The sequence below is a fragment of the Nipponia nippon genome, unplaced genomic scaffold, assembly GCF_047370975.1.
Source record: "Nipponia nippon isolate SJK-2023a ecotype South Korea unplaced genomic scaffold, ASM4737097v1 scaffold_1, whole genome shotgun sequence".
Taxonomy (NCBI): domain Eukaryota; kingdom Metazoa; phylum Chordata; class Aves; order Pelecaniformes; family Threskiornithidae; genus Nipponia; species Nipponia nippon.
This window is the reverse complement of record NW_028262290.1, coordinates 166,299,820-166,319,800: the sequence shown is the minus strand read 5'-3', so window position 1 is coordinate 166,319,800 and position 19,981 is coordinate 166,299,820. Positions and strand designations below refer to the sequence as shown.

Below are 19,981 nucleotides of genomic sequence, written 5' to 3'. Positions count from 1 at the left end.
CGGTATTAGTTCCTGGGAAGGGGAGAAGCTGTCGGGTCATTTTGTTGACTTTTAGGGGTTGCCAGGGGATGGCTGGCCGTGGCTGGGTTGCATTTAATACGGGCACACGGGACCAACTGAGTAGCCTGGGGGATTTGAAAAAAGCAGCTCTGCTAAAGCTGGGGAGGAATGGAAATGCAAGTCGGAAGATTTAGGCAGTTTGGGTATTGTAACTTTGGGTAAAGGCCAACCCTGATCAGAGGGGGATGCAATTCTTCAGCCAGAAATTTTTAAAAGACGGTGGAGAGAAGAGAAGGAAACAAATACAAGGTTCAGTTTATAAAGTGTATTTGGGAAGGAGTTAAGTGACATGCTTGTGTCATATGGGAATCATGAGCTGCTTTCCAGCCCAACGGTGATGAGAGGATATTAGCCATCTAGCAAAAGCACTTAAAATCAGCAATTGTAGGTAATTTGCACCTAGGACTCCTAAAATAATCAGCCGAAGAGATTGTTAGCCTGCTGTGTGTTGATTTAAATCTTTTCTGAATACTGGATAAATTCCGAAGGACTGCAAAAGTGCTAATAAACCACCACTATTTAAAAATAAAGGCAGGAGGGGTAACTTGGGTGAAGCCAGTTTGACTGCCGTCGGTGTGGAGCAGAATGGTGACAAGCTGGATTTGCAGTTCTTTAAACGGAGTGAGAAAAAGGGAGTGTCATTTTTGTCATGGAAATTTGATTTAGTGAAGGGTTAGTATTGCACAACACGCTGGTTAAAAAATTACAGCTCTGAAATGGGTAACCGATAGCTTAATAGCTGTCAAGCGAGGAGTCGTCATCTGGCAGGAGCGTTGCTTTCTGGGGCCTGTGCACCCAGTATTTTCCATTTGTCATTTGGAAATATGTGTAAATTTTCTGCTGGCTTAATGACAGCTGACTGAAGGCTGGTGAGGTCTGAATTTGTGGTAAGTATGAGGCCTTTCGAGCAAAAAAGGGTTGCGGGGCAGGTGGATGTGTGCTCTGTACACCCGTGTGGGGAAAATACGGGGCTTATCTGTAAAATGGGTTCATCTCTGGGAAACCAGCGGTGCTGAGAAGGATGCTGGTTCTTGGGCTCGTGGATCAGGTGAGGGATGGTGGCCCCTCCGTGTTGTCCTGGTTGATGTGGTCCGCTGTGGGCATTTGGAGACATCTTAAAAAGTCAGTGATGGGGTGGGGGTGGGGAGGGCACGCCATGTTAATCTGGTGGTTTATCAGAAAGATATGAGAAGCGGCCTCGATCGTAGTGCACAAGCGTTTGCACCCTTTCAACGTATCGGGTACAAAATGCTCTTTGGAAGGGAGCGATGGCAGGAGCCAACAACTGGAAATAAGCTCTAGCATCCTATGGGCTTTAAGCGAAGCTGCTGAAGAAAGGAGTGGCTCCTCCACCTGCTGCCTTCAGGACAAGGTTGTGTCCTTTCCCTTTCCTTGGAAAAGATGCTTTCCTCGGCTGTGGATTGCTGCAGTGTAGGGATAGCTGCCTGGGACTTCCCAGATCAGAAGGATTTTAAAAGTCAGGTGAGGTGATTTAAACATCCCTTTTGGCCTTAAATCTTTGAATGCGATGCAAAGCGAGCTTCTTCCCCTTTCACCAAATAGCTGGGTGGGCTTCTACCAGCAAGGAGAAATCATGATAACGCACGGAAGCCCAGAGGAAAGCTTCATATTCCTCAAAACGTTGTATTCCCCGGAGCAGCCGCTTCTTGCAGGTAGCTGAGACCTGCTCCGCAGGCAGGGAAGCAGACGATGGGTAGGAGAGTTCACTTGGAGGAAAAATAATTCTCATGTTTTGTAATTTCATATGCAAAGTTTGGCTGTACGCCGGGAGAGGAGATGATAGAAACGCCTTCCGCGACCGCATTCCTCTCTGCTGATTACCAAGGCTTACCTCCTGCGTTGTGACACGACCTGTCTGAAGTCCGGGAAGTGGCAGAACACGAAATCTGGTGCTTTCCCAAAACACTGGAGGAGCCTGATGTTTTGCAATGGGAGCTCGGTAAAATGCACTTGTTCTTCAGCAGGCAAGTAAAAGTTCTGCCTGGCAGGACTGTGGGTTGTGGGTGGTGACGGGAGATGGACTCCTCTCCCAAGAAACGACCCAGAAGTCGTCGTCTTCCCTGCCCTCCCGCTACGTGTAAATGCTTGGCCGTGCTTACAAAGTGTTTTTCCCAAGTTGTCACTGTCCATCGCTGAATATCGCACTGTCGGATACGTTCTTCTCTCCACCTGGTGCCGGCTAGGAGGAAAGCAAACTAACGCAATTAATGTTGACTAAATAACGTGGTTTACATCCCAGGTTTGCAGAACCCAGGTTCTGAACCTTGCAGGCATCATCCAGTTCCCCACATAAGTTCAGCTAGAAGCACAAGCTATCAACTGATCCCACGTAAAGCTCGCTGTGGGCCTTCGGGTGTTGCAAAGAGGCAGCTGACGGCCTTCTTTGAACAACCTGATGCAAATCTCCTTGGATTTACACCCTGAACAGGCAGTGGATCAGAATCCTTTAATCTCAGACCTCGTTGTGAAGAGTGGGTGTCCGCGGAGCAAAAGTCTTCGGGTTGGTAGCTACAAGCCAAGGGTTGCCAGTTGCGACATCTGCAAGTTAAAATAGGTAGGAGACTCCCAAGTGAGCCAGCTTCTTCATGTTGGGAGTTTATCTTTGGAGTGTCTCCTTCCAGAGTGTGAAGGATGGGAATGACTTTGTTTGCAGGCAGTTGATGAACGGTCTTGTAGACTCGTGTGTGTGTCTCCAATCTCATGACTTAAAGCTAATAATAAACACCTCGCCACGGGGTGCCCTGAAAAGAGGAATCGCTAGAGCGAGAGTGGAACGGCGGAGGGGTTATTTTCGGCTCTCTTTGTGGCATTAAGCTTTGAAATGTGAGAAAATGAAGTTGAACCGAAAAGTAGTGAGAGTTGAGTTGCTGCTGTGCACCTGTGGGAAGGGACCACCAGCAAGCAAAGGGAAGGACGAACCGGTAATTAGGGTAACCGCTGTTTTGGGGAGGAATACTTTCTTTCCTGAGTTAAGAAACGAAAGCTGTGACACAGCTGTTGAACAGAAATACTTGACGAGGATGATGAAGGGGCAGATCTTTAGACAAAAATTGGGAGCAAAGCGGAGAACCCCAAGACATCGCTGCTGTGGCAAAGTCCTGAGGGATCAGATAAATCCAGTCTGGGCAGAGAAGGAAGAGGAGAGAGATGGGGCAGCGGGAAAACATGGAGCTGTAAGATAAGTTGCATGTTTGAGAGGCCGTCTCCGTATCAATAAATGATCACGGTAATGGGATCTGCCTTTCTACAACGCTTTGCTCCCGAGGAGGCGCAGCGTCCTCCCCGCAGGCTCCGTACCTCGCGTGCGGTTTCAGGTTCCGCACCGGCGGGAGCGGCTGGAGAGGGACGCTCCTCCACGTTCCCGCAGCCCGTGTCTGCCCAGCTGGTTGGGCACGGCGGGAAGGAGGCGGTGGCCGCAATCCCCCAGTGCTTCTCTTTGCAAGGGCGCTTCGTCATCCACGTCTGCACTAAGCCGAATATCAAGGGAACGTTATTTCCCCCCTTTCTGCCTTCTTATTAATGGCTCTCTCAATACCACCGTCTCTCAGCTGTGCTCAGGCAAGGTGACGTGAAGAAGGAGGCTTCGTATCTTAGCCAGGGTCATTTACAGCGCTGAGGGACGCAGCGGGAGCTGCTCCGGCTGCCTTTGCGCTGAAGCGGCTGAGCGTGCACCCAGTCCCTCTGCAGATGAGGACGGTGTCGTTCAGCTCTGCCCCAGCTCTTTGTCCATACCCCAGGGGTTTCAGATGGGTATTCCCTGAAGGATTTGGCTGTATTTGTTCAGACTAAAGCGTTAGTTTTGAATATAAGTTCAGGGTATGCTCCGAGTAACTACCTGGAGAGTGCAGGGGATGCTTCTCCGTTGCTAGCCGAGGCTACGGGCATTGCCAAGCGTCTCTGGTTTTCATGGAGGAGGAATGATCTGTAACATCTAAGATCTGTTAGATCTAAGGGGATCTAACAGAATTTTTTTGCCAAATACCACCATGACTTTAGAAAATACTAGGGTGGTAACGGGCAATAAATTAAATTAAAGGATTCTAACAGATCAAGCTGCTGCGAGCACCGAATCCGTCCTTTCCGTGTCCTGCTGCCGTTGGGCACAGCCAGCCTCTAAGGCTGCAGACACTTTAATCGCCTCTTTCTGCTGGAGTAACTTAACGTCCAGCTTTCTTACACAGCGGGGAAACCCCAGCATTTTGGGTGAGGAAGCATGGAAAGCAGAGGAGGGATCTTCTCCAAAGCCTGGCTGGGTGCCGTGCACCCCGCTTGCTGCCTGCTCCAGCGTGAAACCATCGAGAAGCGCTTTAAATCACCTGCAGTTTATATGTATATTTAGAAAGCTGTGACGGTTCCCTCCGCACAGCATCTAGAGGAAGCCGCTGTCGCTTTATAACTTTGCCTTTTTTCAGCTCGCGTGGATTCAAGCGCTTGAAGGCGGCGCAGGAAGCCCTCGCGGTGAGCTGGGGGTAGGGAGCGTGGCGGGGGAAGGCAGCCCAGCCTGGCTGGACATGCAAGCAAAAAGCTCAGCCATGGGAAGAGGAGCAGCAATCCTCCTCTGCTGCATCCATCCGATAGTGCTTTAGGAATCCCCCCCTTTTTTTTTTTTTTTTTTTTGTCGAGTCGGCGATGAGCTGCCCCTTTGCAGAGCTGCGGCCGTTCCCGACGCTGCTGGAGGTTTCTGGCCTCTTCGCCGCGTGTCGCCTCTGCCCTGCGGCTGGGGGTTTTCGTCACTCTGCTAATGAAACCGAAATCTTGTTTACAGACCGTTTTGCAAACAGGGAACCAGCATTAATTTCTCTCGCTGGGGGCGGAGGGGGGGAAGCCTGACTTCAGACATCCATTTCAGACCTCGGTTGTCTTCCACTTGCGCTGATCTGTCTGTCGGAGCCTGATTAGCGGCGGATGATGGCAGGGAGTATAATTTAGAGGGCATTCGTGCCGGTGATGAGCAGGCTGGAAATGGTTACGTGCGGTTACGCCGTCTCCTTGAACTGTACTGCAATCTTCATTATCCCGTGTTCCCTTCTGCCGAGGTATGGGAGGAACCGTATCTCGTTCTTTCCAGCTCAGGGCATCCCCAGGGAGACTCCCGCACCCGTTCTCACGCTGCCGAAGGGCCGTGCGCCCGCTCCGCACCATCCGAGAAGGCACAGGAGGCGAGCTGTAGCAGCGGAAAAGTCCCTGGTTGAAGGCACCACAGGACTTGTTGCATGAAGTTGCATTCGCAGGTGGTGTGCTCGATTTTTCTAGGAATATCACCAGGACTTTAGATAATACCCATGTGGTAACGGGGAATAAATTGGAATTGGGGATTTTGGGCAAGTTCTAGAAGAGTGGTAGGATTTCAATATCAAATTATTTCAGCAGATGGGGAAAAGAAAGATTTGCGGCGCTGCAGAGAGCGCAGGCTTGCGGTAGGAAGAACAGCCACGGCTTGATGTGAATATTTTTGCCAAATAGCTCTTTAGGGTTTCAGAACCTGCTTATAACCCTCCCGGATAAAATTCTAGCAAGAATGAGGGGAATGCAGGCTCTACGCACATGCGCTAGAAGTATGAAGAGATGAAAGGAATGAGGAGGGACTTAAGAGTGCGAGAAGGTACTTCCCACGGCTTTAAATAACGTGGAGTGAAGGGTGTCTAAATACCGCCTAGCCCTAAGCTCCCACCAGAAGGTTACGCAGGCTGCCCGCGCTCACGCGAGCCGAGCTCCCGGTCTTTATCGAACAAGAAATGTCTCTGCAAATATCACAAGGTTACTACGGACTTAAAAATAAAATCACAAACAGGGAGTTAAAACTGAACCAAATATTGGGTTTAGGATTTTTTTTTTTTTTTTGTCTTTCTTTCTAAAAAGACACGACCGTTTTTCTTGCCCTTTGGTCAGGAGCCGAACCCGAACAACTCGGTCACTGATGAGCCTGAAGCAGAACGGAGCTATTACCCGGCTCGCCCTCCTGTCATCTAATTTTTAACCCAGGTCGCAGAATAGAGTTTTAAAGTTCGTCTAGTCAAGACGCACGTGATAAGTAAGCTGTCGACTAGGGAAACCTCTCTGGTCCTTCCCGAGGTTAGGAATAAGTTTAGCTGGTAAATAATTTTGGTATCCTGAAGTCGGCTATTAGATATCTGAACTCTCCAGCGAAGCTTTTAACAGAGCAAGCGACTAATCAAAGTCATTTCTGATCTGAAAGTGATGTCGGTCGTGTTCTGGTTATAACCAATTTTCCCTTGCAATTTTCCAAAGCGGGATGCGCTCCTGTTTCAGGGTTGAAAAAAGACTTTGAACGGGCCGATCTAGAGGGCTTCAGCTCTTTGAACTGGGTGAACCGGGCCGGTAACCTTTGCGGTGCGACGAAAGGACATTCCTTGATAATAATTTCTCTGGTTTCTGAGCTGTTCCTGTTGAAAGGCAGAGACGAATGTTGGCGCAACGGCCCCCGTGCGCTTGCGGCAACGTGAATCGTAGCCAGATATTACAAATGCTGTGTGTTTATTACCAGGTAACTTGGGTAATGCTCCTCCTGGAACCGGCCGCGCTCAAGGAAATAAAGACTCAATCTGCCGTCTGCTAGAGCTGCCGCGCTTTGCTTTTCATTTGGAGGATGACGGGGGAGTTCAATCCGAAAAGCAACAGCTTCCAGGGACGCCGTTCATTCATTGCGTTTGCTGTAACGATATACTCTGCAAAATAAGGGCAGATGTGTTTGTCACGGCGCGTACTTTCTTCAGTGGTTGAATGAAATCAGTTTATAAGCGTGAGAACTGAGCAAAACCCTTTCCAGCTCATTATTGTGAACTTTTGATATCTCTGCCCGTCTGGATAATAAATATAATTGGTAACTTGACTAATAAGCTGTTCGTGCCAGTGTCTGGATGATGCAGAATGAACACGCTGTTAAAGAGAAATTTGATTTATGTTACTGCACGGTGTTTCTGGAGCTGAAATTATACCCTCTGTTGTGCTGATGGTGGTTTGCTTTCTGCTGGCTTGGTTTGCAACCTGTTAAAAGGTCCGAAATGACCTTCTCGCTCCGGAGAAGGAACAGGGACCTGTGCGAAGCCTGCTGACATGCGCGCCCTGGACTTTTGCAGGTGATCCGCTGCGTCGCCAGCCAGCCGAGCGCGGGCTTCCCTCGCTTCCTAAACTCTTATCATCTCTTTCTGCCTGTCCGTAGTTCCCTTCAACCACCGCAGTAATATCCAGCCTTTCTTCGGGATCTGGGAGCGCGGGATTTAACCGCGGGTCCCTGCCACAGCGACGCGGTGAAGGCGTCCTCTGTTTTGCTCGGCGCCCCGACCTCCTTTTGCTCTGGCGTTGAACGCGAGGCGGTGATTCAAACGCGGGATGAGGTTTCTGAGCTCTGTTATTGATCGCAACTCGCCGTTTGCTCTCTGAATTGATGCAGTTACCGGTAATAAGGGGGATATCCGCGCTGAGCGGCGTGATCGCCTCCGGGAGGAAAATTAAATTTTCCTTGCCCGTTCTTACATCTGTTTATCGCGCTATCTGTACAAGCAGAATACTAAAGGGAGAAAAAGGAAAACAGGCTTAATTTAAAGATGTCGTAATTGAAAAGTCATTTCAAAGCGTGCCTTGCTGTTTGTTTGCCCTGTGCCCTCCGGGAGGGTTCCTGGGCTGTTGTTTGCTCTCCGGTGTTTCCAGAGAGGCCAAGGCCTGAGAGATCAACTTCTTCTTTCAGAATAAGGACAGCGGCGAACGTGAGAACAAGCAGTTCAGAGAAGACGACGAAGAGGAGACCGTCAAGCACAAGTAATTATTTATTTATTCCCCCTTGTCTCTCTTGTATGTATTGTTCAGGCGCTGCTCTCGTGTTTGCTAATTGGGATCTTTCCTTGGCTTCTAATATGCAATTTATATATATATATATTTTTTTTAGTGTGAATTGATCTCATGATGTAAATGATCTGAGATGGGGGAGTTAAGAGGCAAAGCCGGGGGCTGACTTGCAGCGTTTCTGGGGGTAGCGGGGGGAAGGTGGTGCCATCAGAGGCGTCGGGAGCGTTTGGGCTGCCTTGCTTGAGGCTCCCCTGAATTCAGCAGCCGTTGCTGCGTCTCCGTCCCCTGCACCTCTGTCGTTTTGTGGATTTTTTTTTTTTTTTTTGTCATGCCCTGAGCAGAGGCCGGCGGGGTACACGTGGCTGTTTAACTGTGGCCCACCGCTGTTCTCTCTTGTCACTGGAAAATGTGAGGACAAAGCTCACCGAGGCAGGGTGTCGCTCCTGGCAGGACCAGCTGACTCTGCAGTTGGTTTCCTGCCGGTAAAAACACCATCAGGTCTCCTCTGGAGACAACGGGGGGTGAAATTTGGTTTGAAGATGCAGGACGTGACCTTTTCTCATTGCTTTAGCAGCTAGAAACCTCCGCTGTGGGAGGTGTGCATCAGAGATGCTGCTGCAGATTAGCACGTGTGTTCTGCTGAGAAAGTAGAGCGCAATCCTCGCTGCTTCTTGGGAATTACTCCCGGCAGAAAACCCATCCCTTCTTGAGGAGTGCCCACGTGGATTCGGGGCTGGGAGTGGTTCTGGAGAACCAGCGCCGACGCTGAGCTTTGTTTGTAGGTGCCGTGGTTGGGTTTCGTGCCGGAAGGGGCACGAGGTCCGGGCTGAAGCTGAAACAGGAGCTAGAGATCTTGGAAATGGTGATGAATAATGAATAAATAGCTCTTGCTTTCCAGCCCTGCCACTCGATACGCTGCGTGGCGGGGTGATGCGGCGTGCGGTTGCCCGCCGATGAGAAGCATCAGGCCTGGGCTGTCTTTACCGTGCGATGAGCTGGCATCGATGGGCTCCTGCTCCCAGACTGGAATTCGGAATTGCTCCGCTAAATCTCTGAAAAAAATCACTTTTTCTACTCCGACTGACTTTCAGGCTGGGGACTGCTTCTTTTTAACCGCTGCTGAGCAGCCTGGAGAGGTGATGCGGTTTCATACCAAGTCTTTGGCGTCACTACCGTCGACTTGGCAAATCACTTTTTCCACGAGCGCTTGTTCGTGAGCTCTCGTCTTGTGGCAGATTCAGCAAAAAGCCTTCCCGTGCCTGCGGGCGATGAAACTTCACCGAGGTTGTATGTAGAGAGCAAAGGTGTTGAGCAGGAGCTCCCGTCCCCAGCCACCTCTGTCCTGGTGCACGAAGCTCCCCCCAGGTGTGGGCACGGGGCGTCTCCTGAAATACACGGGAGTGATGCCTTTGGGGAGGCGGCTTTTGGGGCAAAAAGTTTGCTTTCCAGATCAATTTGCCCGCAGGATTCTGTAGCTCTTTGTCCGTCTATCCAACCACGGCACGTTTTATCGGGATCCAAACGTAACTTTGCAAGGCAAATTAGGGCCAGATCTGCTCTGCAGGAAATGTTTGAATCACAAATTTGGCTGAGATGATTCTGAGCTTTTGCTTTACTTGTTGAATGTCCTTTTTCTGTCGCCGGAGTTGCATGTGTGTTTTTAACGAGATCTAGAAGGCTGGCGAGCCGATAACTTGATTTTGTCTTAGTTGTTTATTTTCCAATAGTGTAGCTGAACTTTCTCAGCCCTTTGAAAAAGGGAACTGCTGTGTGCTAATGCCCTCTTGGCTGGTGGCAAAAGGTAAGCCGAGGTAATCCGCTGGCGTTTACCCTGAATTTGGGAAACGAGAGGTCCTGGTAACTGAAGTCTGCCTTCCCTGCAAACCACTCGCACCTAAACAAGTGCCTCAATAGCTGTGCTGCTTTCTCAAGCTGAAAACCACCAAGAACATGACGTGGGGAGAGGAAATCTAGCGGTTCAATAAATAATCCTGTGGCCTGTATGCAGGGTTTAGGTGCACTGACTGCCCCGAAAACCGGGCAGCACCCTGGGCTTTCGCTGCGGGCTGGTTTCTCCTCCATCCCTGCAGCTGCGGCTGCACCTCCTGCGCCGGCCCGCACCCCAGACCGTCCTTCGTGCCCTGTGGGAAGGACAGAACCGCCGGGCGCTGCCTTTACTGATATTTCCTTGCTGCCTATGTGACGACACGCTTTTTGGCAGCTTCCTGTTTTTTTTCTCATCGACTCAAATCTCCCCACCCCCCTCCTTTTTTTTTTCTTTTCTTTTCTTTTTTTTTTTTTTTTTTTTTTTTGTTCCTTGTTTTTATCTTTCACGCTGCAAGCTACCACCGCAGGAACAAGTGCTGACGAAGCCCTCCGCGAAACCCCCGATACACTCGCAGCAATTTCAGCTGGGGCTATCTCTGATCTGAGCTCTCAGGGGAGTTTATATCTGTAATTCTGAAGAGCTCAGGTTATTATTTTATTTTTTTTTTTTAACCAGTTACGCTTAACCCACTGACCAGGAAACACCTCCCGCCACGGCGCAGCCTGCGGTCCGCCTGTGCGAGGAACGGGGTGTGGGTGGACTCTGGCCCTTCCGCCTGGTTCCCGCGGGGGAAAAGGAGTGGGTTTGGGGCGCGGGGATGTGCGAGGCGAGCGCCGCGTAAAGGCACGGCGGGCTGGAGGCTGGCGTTGCCGCCCCGCGGGGAGGCGTGGGGCTGCAGTTCTGCCAGGGGAGCTCGTCAGGGATGTGAAAAGCGTAAATAAAAATGCAAGGTAGGGCTTGGAGAGGCAGGGGGAGAAAAAAAAATATAGCTTCAACTCTTGCACTTAACTAGAAATGAAGCTTCAGTGAGCTGCTGTTAATCAGCTGCTGGTGTTTTGACACTTAGTCATCCTTTAAAATTACAGCTCCGTGCTGCGCCGCTTGCAGAGATGAATTTCTGGGAGGAGCTGGGGGAGGCAGGGGTTGGGAAACGCGATCCGTGGGAAGAATGTCACGGGGCAGGTCAAGACCACTTTTTAACTTTTTTTTTTCTAATCTCTGCACAAAAAAAACTCCAGCGGCGAGTCTGCTCAGTGTTGGCTTGAGCTTGGCAGGACAGCCAAGGCAGTAGCATGGATAACTGCTGTGCGGACGTGCTTCCTTACATCCTGGGGCGTGGAGACCTTAAGGAAGAGGTTAAAAAAACAAAATAAAACAAAAATGATAATGAAATATGGGAGGGAGCAGTATTTATGTGTAGGCTGAGCTGAGTACACGTGGCATGTTTGACCGATGTCTGCGTGGCCAGCTGAATGACGGACAACTGTGCAACGACTCGGGCTCCGTCACCCCGCATCCCCAGGGACCCAGCGCCTGTCCCCTCCGCTGGGGAAGGGCTTGGCCCCCGGCAGGAGGACGTGGGCCGGGGCAAGGCTGTAGCATCGCGCCTTTTGCTGGGCGCTGGAGAAGGGAGAAGAGGAGTTTTAGATGGGGGAATCCACCTGGCTGGTAACTGTTGGAGATGGAGGAGCTGGCAGGGTCTAGGCTCCCGCCTGAAGGTGCTTGTGCCCGTTTTGGTGCAGTGCAGAGCCCTTCTCCCCTCCAGAGCTGCGAGGGTGCTGCGGACCTTCCCTCCGGTGAGAGCTGTGCCTGTCTCACGCTGGAGGAGATCCGTGGGAGATGACCTGCTTGCGCAGGGAAGGCCCCGTGGAGCTTCAGCTGGTCCGAAGCCTGGCTGCACCCTCCTAAAAGAGGCTGTCGATGCGTTCAACGGGTGCCTGGTGGTCCTGGCTTTGCCTTGGACAGACTGGGTGTCCCTCTGCCCATCCTCCAGCAGCTGGGTGCAAGGGGGAGCAGCCAAAGGTGAAACCCTGGTCCCTCCTACCCAACCGCCTACCCTACCTATGAGTTCCCAGCATCTTCCCAGCAGGCCACTCTTTTTCGGTCATCATTGCTGGGAACGTATCCCTGCTGTAACCAAACCACAGCATTTTGGGTATTGATTTTTGGGTGCTTAGACCTCCATCTGACCTGTTCTTGGTGCAGTGCAGGAGGACAAGGCTGTACATAACCCTGAGCTTACCTGGAGCATCTTCTTGTTCCCAGACCTTGTGCTGGCTCTGCGCTGAGACAGTGGATCTGAACGTGGTTACTGAAGTGTGGAGCTGCAGCAAAGTCGTGCTTGGTGCTGTTTTGAGGCCGGCTAGGGAGATGTTGAGGTCCTGTGGTCATCTAGATGCTACCAAGGTACCTTCAGGGCCCCTTTTTTGGCTTGAGCCTCAAGGGTAGCAGGTCGTTTCTGACGCACCACCAGCCAAAGGAGCTGCAGAAACCCCATAAGAGCATGGGCAAAGCGTGCTCGTGCGGAGGAGCGTCGCTGGGTGCTGCGGGCAGGGTCAGGGTGTGCACATCAGCCAGCTCCTGGTGCTGCGTCGCCAGCCTGGGTCCCGCGCTGCAGATGGAGCGCGGGTTTTGTCCCGGTTGTATTTACTGATGTTGAAGTCGCTTGTGCCTGCCTGGAAAGCGCTCAGCTGCCTGGTAAAGCAGCGTGGGAGGCCAGACAACCTCGTGGCACCTGCCTGCCTTTGAAGAGCTGCTCTTGCAGCCCTCCTGTAACACCTGGGGACATCTCTCCCCATCCGTGCTCCCCCAAGAAGCACATCCTGAGAAACCAGCTGCCTCGGCAAGTTTTGGGGGCTCGCGGTGTTAATAGAGGCGTTTGGTTTTTTGGTGTTGCTCGAGTGCCTTTCCCCAGCCGCCGGGGAGGAGGATGTGCTCCGACACGCTCAGCTATTTGAGCAGGAGCAGCCCTCTCCCAGCAAAAAGGGATTGCTCCTCGGAGGGTGGGTGCTGATGGGTCTCTGCCTCTGCTTGTTGCTTGCTCCTTTTCTGCCTTGGGCGAGGAATCCAGGAACGATGGTAAAAATTCTGTCCTCTTGATCAAACGACAGCTCTGGACCCCTGCGTTAGAGACATCTCTATCCTACCGCAAGAGAGGGCGCGAGGAGAGCCTTGACTAACGTGCTGCACGTCCAGGACGTGAAAGTCAGCTCGTGGTTTCTAAGTCGGAGCAGATGCGGATCGTCTGGGTGTGTATCTTGGTTGCTGGAAAGGTCACTGCATGCGACGAGGCAGCCTGAAGACGGACGGACCACGCTTCGGAGCCAGCCCAGCTGTAGGGAAGCCTCCAGCAAGGCTGCAGCAGGAGGTGGTGCAACCAGGTGTCAAAGAGCAGATGCTGAGGCTGTCTGCAAGGGGATGGGCTGGCTAGGAAAGCCAAGTGTGAAAAAGGGGGTTGTGAAATGGAGTTTGTGCCAGGATTGATGGGTGTTGTATAGCAAGTATCAGGAACAGTGTGGCCAGCAGGAGCAGGGCAGGGATCGTCCCCCTGTGCTGGGCACCGGTGAGGCCGCCCCTCGAGTGCTGTGCTCAGCGCTGGGCCCCTCACCCCAAGGCGGCCATGGAGGGGCTGGAGCGTGGCCAGAGCAGGGCAGCGAGGCTGGGGCAGGGGCTGGAGCCCAAGGCTGGGGAGGAGCGGCTGGGGGAGCTGGGGGGGCTCAGCCTGGAGAAGAGGAGGCTGAGGGGAGCCCTCATCGCTCTCTGCAACGGCCTGAAAGGAGGCTGGAGCCGGGGGGGTCGGTCTCTTCTCCCCAGGAACAAGCGATGGGACGAGAGGGAACGGCCTCAAGCTGCGCCAGGGCAGGGTTAGGTTGGATATTAGGGAAAATCCCTTCCCCGAAAGGGCTGTCAGGCCCTGGCCCAGGCTGCCCAGGGCAGGGGCTGAGTCCCCATCCCTGGGGGGATTGAAAAGCTGGGGAGATGTGGTGCCTGGGGACGTGGTTTAGTGGTGGCCTTGGCAGCACTGGGTTAACGGTTGGACTCGAGGATCTGAAAGGTCTTTTCCAACCTAAACCATTCTGTGATGCTACGATTCTAAGTCTCGCGGTGCCCCCGGAGGGTGATGGTGCGGTGGAGTTCCCTCAGCACCCATGGGTGATCACGCAGCACCCTGCGTGGGCTGGGGGACTTTGCAGAGAAGTGCAGCAGGTCGGTGAGGGGGTGACCAAGGGGAGCGAAGAGGGTATAAGAGTCCAAGCCTGCAATCTCTGCCCAAATGCTCTTAATCTGGTTCTTTCCATGGCCTCTGCAGACGGTAGGAAAGAGAATAAGCTTGTCAGTCAGTTAAAGTCACTATACAGTGAATTTTCCCTGGCAAAATAATTAGGGGATCTGTAGAAAAAGCTTGAAAATGACTTCTGCTGTGAGGTTTGCAATTGGAAACAGAAAAGGGAAGAGGCGCTTTGAGGAGAAGTGTTTGCTGCCACTGAAGAGCATCTGAGCGCTGCCCCAGGGGACACCTTCACCACGTGGCCCCGCAGGTACCCCAGCATCTCTGCTCCTTTCAGGTTCTTCAGTAGCTTGGCCAGAGCCCAGCTCCCTGCAGCTTGGGCCCAAAACCTCCTGGATCACCGCTGAAGTCTCCTGCTTTGCTCTCCTTGGCTGTCTGGCTGCCTTGTCCCTGCTCCTTCAACCCTTCTTGCCATCATGGAGCACACGATGGAGCAGGGGGTCCACCAAACCACCACTCCTTCAAGGACCTGAGACCTCCCTCGTATCTTCTGGAGCAGTAATTTCTTTACGTGTTTGAGCGTGGCTTCCCAGGACCACTCAGGAGTAAGCGAATTTTGGAGATGCAGAGAAATAAATTGAAATTCTTGTGCTGGTTCCTCTTTAAAGGGCAACGTGGAAATGGTTGCCCAGAACGTTTGGTTTTAAGGAAATTGGAGCGGCTGTTGCAAAAATGGAAGGCTCTGAAGATGGGGGCTCTGGAGCAGCTTGGGAAGGTCAAAGGGCAGCACATTCTCCAACCAGATGGTATTTCTCCAGGGCTTTCGAAAAGAAATCACCTGAAATGGCTGAGATAGGGTTGAGAACACGCAGGACTTCCCTAAACTGCTTCCAAAGAATGGAAGGGCTCTACCATGGCACTTCAAAAATAGTCGTCGGGGATCTGGGTGTTTGAAACCACTCTGTTTTGATGAGGCAGCAGAGGAAGCATCTTTTTTTCTTCTTTTCTAGCTTCATCAGGTGCCTAGAGCTGACGCTGAGGAGCACAAGAGACGTTTAAGCAGAGCGATGTGAAGGGCTTGAGGGAGACCAAGAGATGAAGAGCTGTGGAGGACGCCCACCTCTGATCCTGGGCAGAGTAAGCAGGGTCTGCAAACGCCGCTGGACTCCTGCCTTCTGCTAGTATCAGTCCTGCTGAGGTCTGCTTGCCTCTTCCACCTCCAGAAGCACTAAGAAAACTGTATTGAGATGTCGTAGCCAGCTTTCTTCGGCCCTTAGCCTTGTCCTCAGAGAGGTAAAAATAGGAAAGGGCTCTTGAAGCAGTCTGGTCGGGGCAGCTCCAAGCGACTATTTTGTGATAGTGACTGTGGGAGCGGGGATGCCGTGACATCTGAAGACATTGCTGTTACGGGGTTTCTTGGCAAACCCGTTCCCCGTGCTCCTGATGTGCATGCGGGCGCTTCACCAAAAGGCTTAGAAAGATCCATTCATCGATTGAGAACCAGTGTTTGCTCCATAAAGCCCTTGGGGCTGGAGGAATAAAGCAAAAAAAACAACCCCGCAGACAGCTTTGAGTGTCCTGTGTTTTGCATCGAGATAGCTCTTTGCATTCTGCGCATACCCGGCATGCCGTGCCATTTCCAACCCGCCTGCTTCAAAGAAAGGCTGACATCCCTTCCTCTTCCCCGGCGAGAAGCTGCCGGCCCGCAGTGAAAAGCGGATTTAAGGCATTCCTGACCCAAAACAGGGAACCTGCCACCCCGAAAGGCTTTTAGGAGATGCTGGAAAGCTGTGTCCATCACTTCCCTCTGTAATCGCTGCAGCTACCCAAATCCTGGTGTGGTCCTAGGAGCTTCCAGCACAGACCTGCGCCCAGTGCCGGCTGTGAGGCTATAACCGCCGCCGTCCTTAGCAGTCCTGGCTCGTCTGGGCTGAAATGGGCTGGGAAGCACTGCGCAGGGCGCTCGAAGGGGCCGGAGAGCATCTCCTGGCTTTGGCACGTCCATCAATTACAAGAAGATGCTGATAATCTGCTAGTGACCGTGCATGAGCTAGATCCCACCCTAAAGCCAAATGATTCAAACCCAGCTCTTGGCCGGGTGCTCGGTCCTTCCCGAGGAGCGTTAAGCGCTCACGTTAGTGCCGGTGCGTGGCCGTGACCTGCTCTCCGCACCCAGGAGCTGCGCTCCCGAGCCTGGCTCCTACGTGCCCCTTCTGCCGCCGAGCCTGTGGTTAACTCTGGGGTGGGTTTTTTTGTTGTTTTCCTGGGAACTCGGATAATTAATCACTTGCAAAGTGCGCCGGGTTGTCTTTCTGGAACGCAGCGCTAGAGGAACCGCTGGCACCTGAACTTTATTTAACCCACCTCTGTGGAAGACCAGTAACTTCTTCTAAATATATATATTCTTAACCCTTGCCTGCCTTCGAGTTCCTTGGTGTAGCACCGCTCTGCCGCTTGTCTCTCTGTCTTTACAGATATGCTCGTGCACAGAAAAAGGGGGAGACGAGTCGTCTGCTCCTGGCGAGCGTGGCACGGCTGGGGCTTGAGCGCAGTGACGTCCCCGAGCCCCCCGAGGAGGCGGCCGCGGGGAGCGCTGGGCACCGAGAATTACCGGAGGCAGGTGCGAGAGCTGCTCTCGCCTTGCACAGTTAATTAAACGGATCGATTTTTGTTTGTTTTCTCCTGGCGCTTGCAGTTGTGCACGGGTTTAATAAGGATCTGAAAGCGCTGGTGCCGGGCGCGGGGGGGACCAGCTCCCGGCGCTTCTCCTCTTCGCCCCCGCGCATCAGCTGCTTCCCCTTCTGCCAGACCCGCACCGCCGCTCGTCCCATCTGCGGCAGAACCTGCCAAGTTGTGCCTTGTGGTTTGGTTTTCTTTTTTTTTTTTTTTAATCTTGTGAATAAACCTCCAGCGAGCACAAGCAGTGCTGGACTGCAAGGCTTTTGTTTGCAAGCCGAAGTGGGGCTTCTCCGGGTAGGAAGAGCATTGGGGAGCAGGTTTAAACTCCAATCCCTCTTCCTTGTGTGCTCCCTAAGTGGTGCCGAAGCCCTGCAGCAACGTAATGAAGGGCTGGACACCCTTCTTGTAGCAGGAACCAGACCTGCAGAGCGTGTGCCCCTTGAAATGTGGGATCCGGGAGCTTCTGCTGCAGACAGAGGACCCTGGCTCTCTGCTGGTTTGGCTGTGGTCGAGCAGCCGCAGCTCCCATTGCACGTGCAAAACGCTGATTTTAAAATATTGCTTGTCAAGGTGTAATGATAACATCTCGCTGGACCGAAAGAAACAGCTTGCTTAGCTCTCAGCTCTCTTGTTTTAGGTGATCTGACCCTAGGGAGTCTGTGTTTGGTTCCCTTTCAGCTGCAAGTAAATCTTTTAAACGTGAGCTAGGGAGACCAGAAAGTCTGGGAGATGTTGAAAGTTTGCATTCTGCAGGGTCTGCCGCTTTGTCAGATAAATCCTCTCCCGCGAGTGTGAGCCAGCCTGGGGCCAGATGTTAGACGTCGCAGCCTGACGCCCCGTTGCCTCCTGAACGAATTAGCTGCTCCTCGTCCTCCCCCGGCCTCCCAGGTTAGCAACAAAATCCTGCTAAGCGGAGATTGTCCGTAAAAATCACAGAATAACGGTGATTTCTGTGTGCCTGGAGATGGCATCTCCTGAAAAAAAATAATCACTTGATCCCCCAAGATCAGCCTTCCTGAAAAGAACTGCCTTTCTGGCTGGGGCTTGATGGGGAGCAGTACAGGTTGATTTAATAAATCCCTCCTCCCAGGGCACGCGTGCGTAAAAATGCACGTAAAACTCTGCACAGCGGTTTGTCTTCGTGGGGTGAAGGTGCTCTTGGCCTGGAGGAGGTATTGCAGCTACGCACTAATCTCTCCTGCGTTTCTTTTAAGCATCCTTTCTCCCAGTGCTGGGGAAAGTCGTTCCAGTTTCACGGTGTTGCCCTGATGTAAGGGCTCGGGGGACCTGGGCTTGATTACACGAGAAATGGCTGCAAGTCTCCAAATCTACCTGAGCCCTGGTTTCCAGTCTGCTGGTCGCATTTATCTCGGTTAGGTCTTGCTGAGCTGCGGCCACGTGCTCCCACCACCTCGGCGGCGCCAGCCGTGGTGCGGGTCGGACGCTTCAGCTGCCGGAGAGGGGAGGGGATGGCGTGGGAAGGGCAGGACCTTCCCGCTGTGCTCCAGCGACCTCCAAGGTTGGGATTTTTGTTCTTCCCAGATGAGCGTGGCCGTCTGACCACTGGCCTTCCTCTTCTCACCTCTCCTGGACCGTAGCTTCTGCACCCTTTCTTTTGCTTCTTTGCTTTAACTGTAAGCCCTCGGCTTGGGTTGTATCTCACTTGCTTCTCCGTCAGTAACATCCAGCAGGGAAGCGGCCCCAGCTATCTGCCTGGAGGAAAAATGCTAATATTTAGCTGTTGATTTTCCTGCCTGATAAAAGTCCCCTCTCCTGTGTTCGCACCGGGGCTCTCTGTGTCCTCCTCTGCAGCGGCACAGCCGCCCTCCTCGCTGCGAAGGCTTTGCTGACAGCCGAGGCAGGAGCACTGCTGGGCAGCGAGTGCCTCAGTTTCTATTTAAACAGATTAAACTCATCGACAGTGTTAAATGAGTTTAATCTACTTAATTTGCCCCGTGGGCTAGTGTTATATAGATCCAGCGGCCCGCAGAGTGCATTGTAGGCATGCGCAAGCTGCTGGAGGTGGGATGGGGTCCTGCGAGCTTGATTTTCAGGTTTTGGAAATGCCTGTGCTTGAAGCTTGCGGGGTTTGACCTGGGGGAGGAATCAGCCCGGGGGTGCAAGTGGCTGAGGTTGTCTAATGGTTGCCCATTTGGGGCCCAAATTATTTGGGAGAGTTGTCAAAAGAACAGCCTTGAAAAGGGGGAGAATTGGCATCCGAATATCAGGGAGGTGTGTGCCTGCTGCCTCCGGAGCTCTCCTGGAGGGAGGTGAGAGGATGGGCTGCCAGCTCCACCGCCCGTTTGCTCAGGAATCTGAATTTGCTCCCCTGATTTGCCCCACGTGCGCCCCTGTTTGCAGCACTTCCAGAAGCATCTCTGGTGACTGGGTGACCGCCTTCTACCCTAAATACTCTTTTTTTTTCCCCATCCTTCCTGTGTGCCCTCCTGGGATCATTTTTTCCCCTGGTTGTGCATCTTCTCTGGTGTTCCCATCCCGAGTCTATCACTGGGTTGAGACCTAAAAGGGAGCTGGGCTGAAGTTCAGAGCTTTGCAAGGCAGCTTGGGTCGTTGCTGGCTGCCTCTGCTTGGCTTGCCAAGACGTGGCCTTTATCGTGCCAAGCTCCTGGTTGACCCTGTCTTTTTGGCCTTGTGTGGGTTGCTGCCGGCCCCCGCCTGCGGCCGGTGAGGCAGATGTGCCCCTCGCTAGCCAGAGCCCACAATCCGGGCTGCCGTGGACGTGTCTCACTGCTCTGTGCTCTTCCCCAGGGAGCTCAAACTGCGAAACTACGAGCCCGAAGATGAGGAGCTGAAGAAGAGGAAGGTGCCCCAGGCCAAGCCGGCCTCAGGTGGGTGCAAGCAGGACCGTGGGAGGTGAAACGAGGGAGCATGAAAGCAGAAGCATTGCCGACGGTGGTGCTGGTGCCTGTGGTGAGGGAAGGTAGCAGCGCTTGTGGGTGTGAGGACAAATAAAACAGGACGGGACTCTGCATCCAGCCAGCATGCTGCAAAATGGATGGGTTATACCTTTTCTTTCCAAAAATCAAGTGGCTTGGAAACCTCTGTGTTCCAGCTCGCTCCAGCCCAAGGTGGAGAAGCCACTGGGACGTATTCTGGTAGCAGCTTGCTGGTGTGAGGCTGGTAGGTCCTGGGAGATGAGTCTCTGCAGCCCTGGAGGCTGCCGGCGTGTCTGAGTGGCCGTGGTGGGAGCTGGGCGAGCGTGATGCTTGCGGGCCGCGTTGCTTCATCATCCCCTCTCGCCCGTGGGGGCTGCACACCCGGCGTTGCGCTAGTGGGGTGTGTGTCTGAGCACACCCAGTCCAGCCCCGAACCGACGGGCTGATACTCGGAGGAGCCGAGCT

At 52.9% G+C, this 19,981-nt stretch overlaps 1 protein-coding gene across 6 annotated transcripts in view; it reads left to right on the top strand.

Annotated features, from left to right (window-relative positions):
- CCDC12 (coiled-coil domain containing 12) overlaps positions 1-19,981 on the top strand; it is a 53,927-nt gene that overhangs the window by 21,046 nt on the left and 12,900 nt on the right. For 2 of the 6 annotated variants that reach the window (XR_015698831.1, XM_087732175.1), the window contains exons 2-3: positions 7,787-7,857; positions 19,389-19,468. Coding sequence is in view for 5 of the 6 variants with exons in the window: in XM_087732175.1 (XP_087588301.1) it covers positions 7,787-7,857; positions 19,389-19,468 (151 nt within the window). In the remaining variant the exon portion in view is untranslated. Of the gene's footprint in view, positions 1-831; positions 948-1,833; positions 2,046-7,471; positions 7,499-7,786; positions 7,858-12,822; positions 12,961-14,277; positions 14,546-14,950; positions 16,561-16,602; positions 17,508-17,996; positions 18,139-19,388; positions 19,469-19,981 lie in introns of those variants that run through there. The other 4 variants (XM_087732202.1, XM_087732194.1, XM_087732188.1 and 1 more) reach the window with 4 other exon arrangements.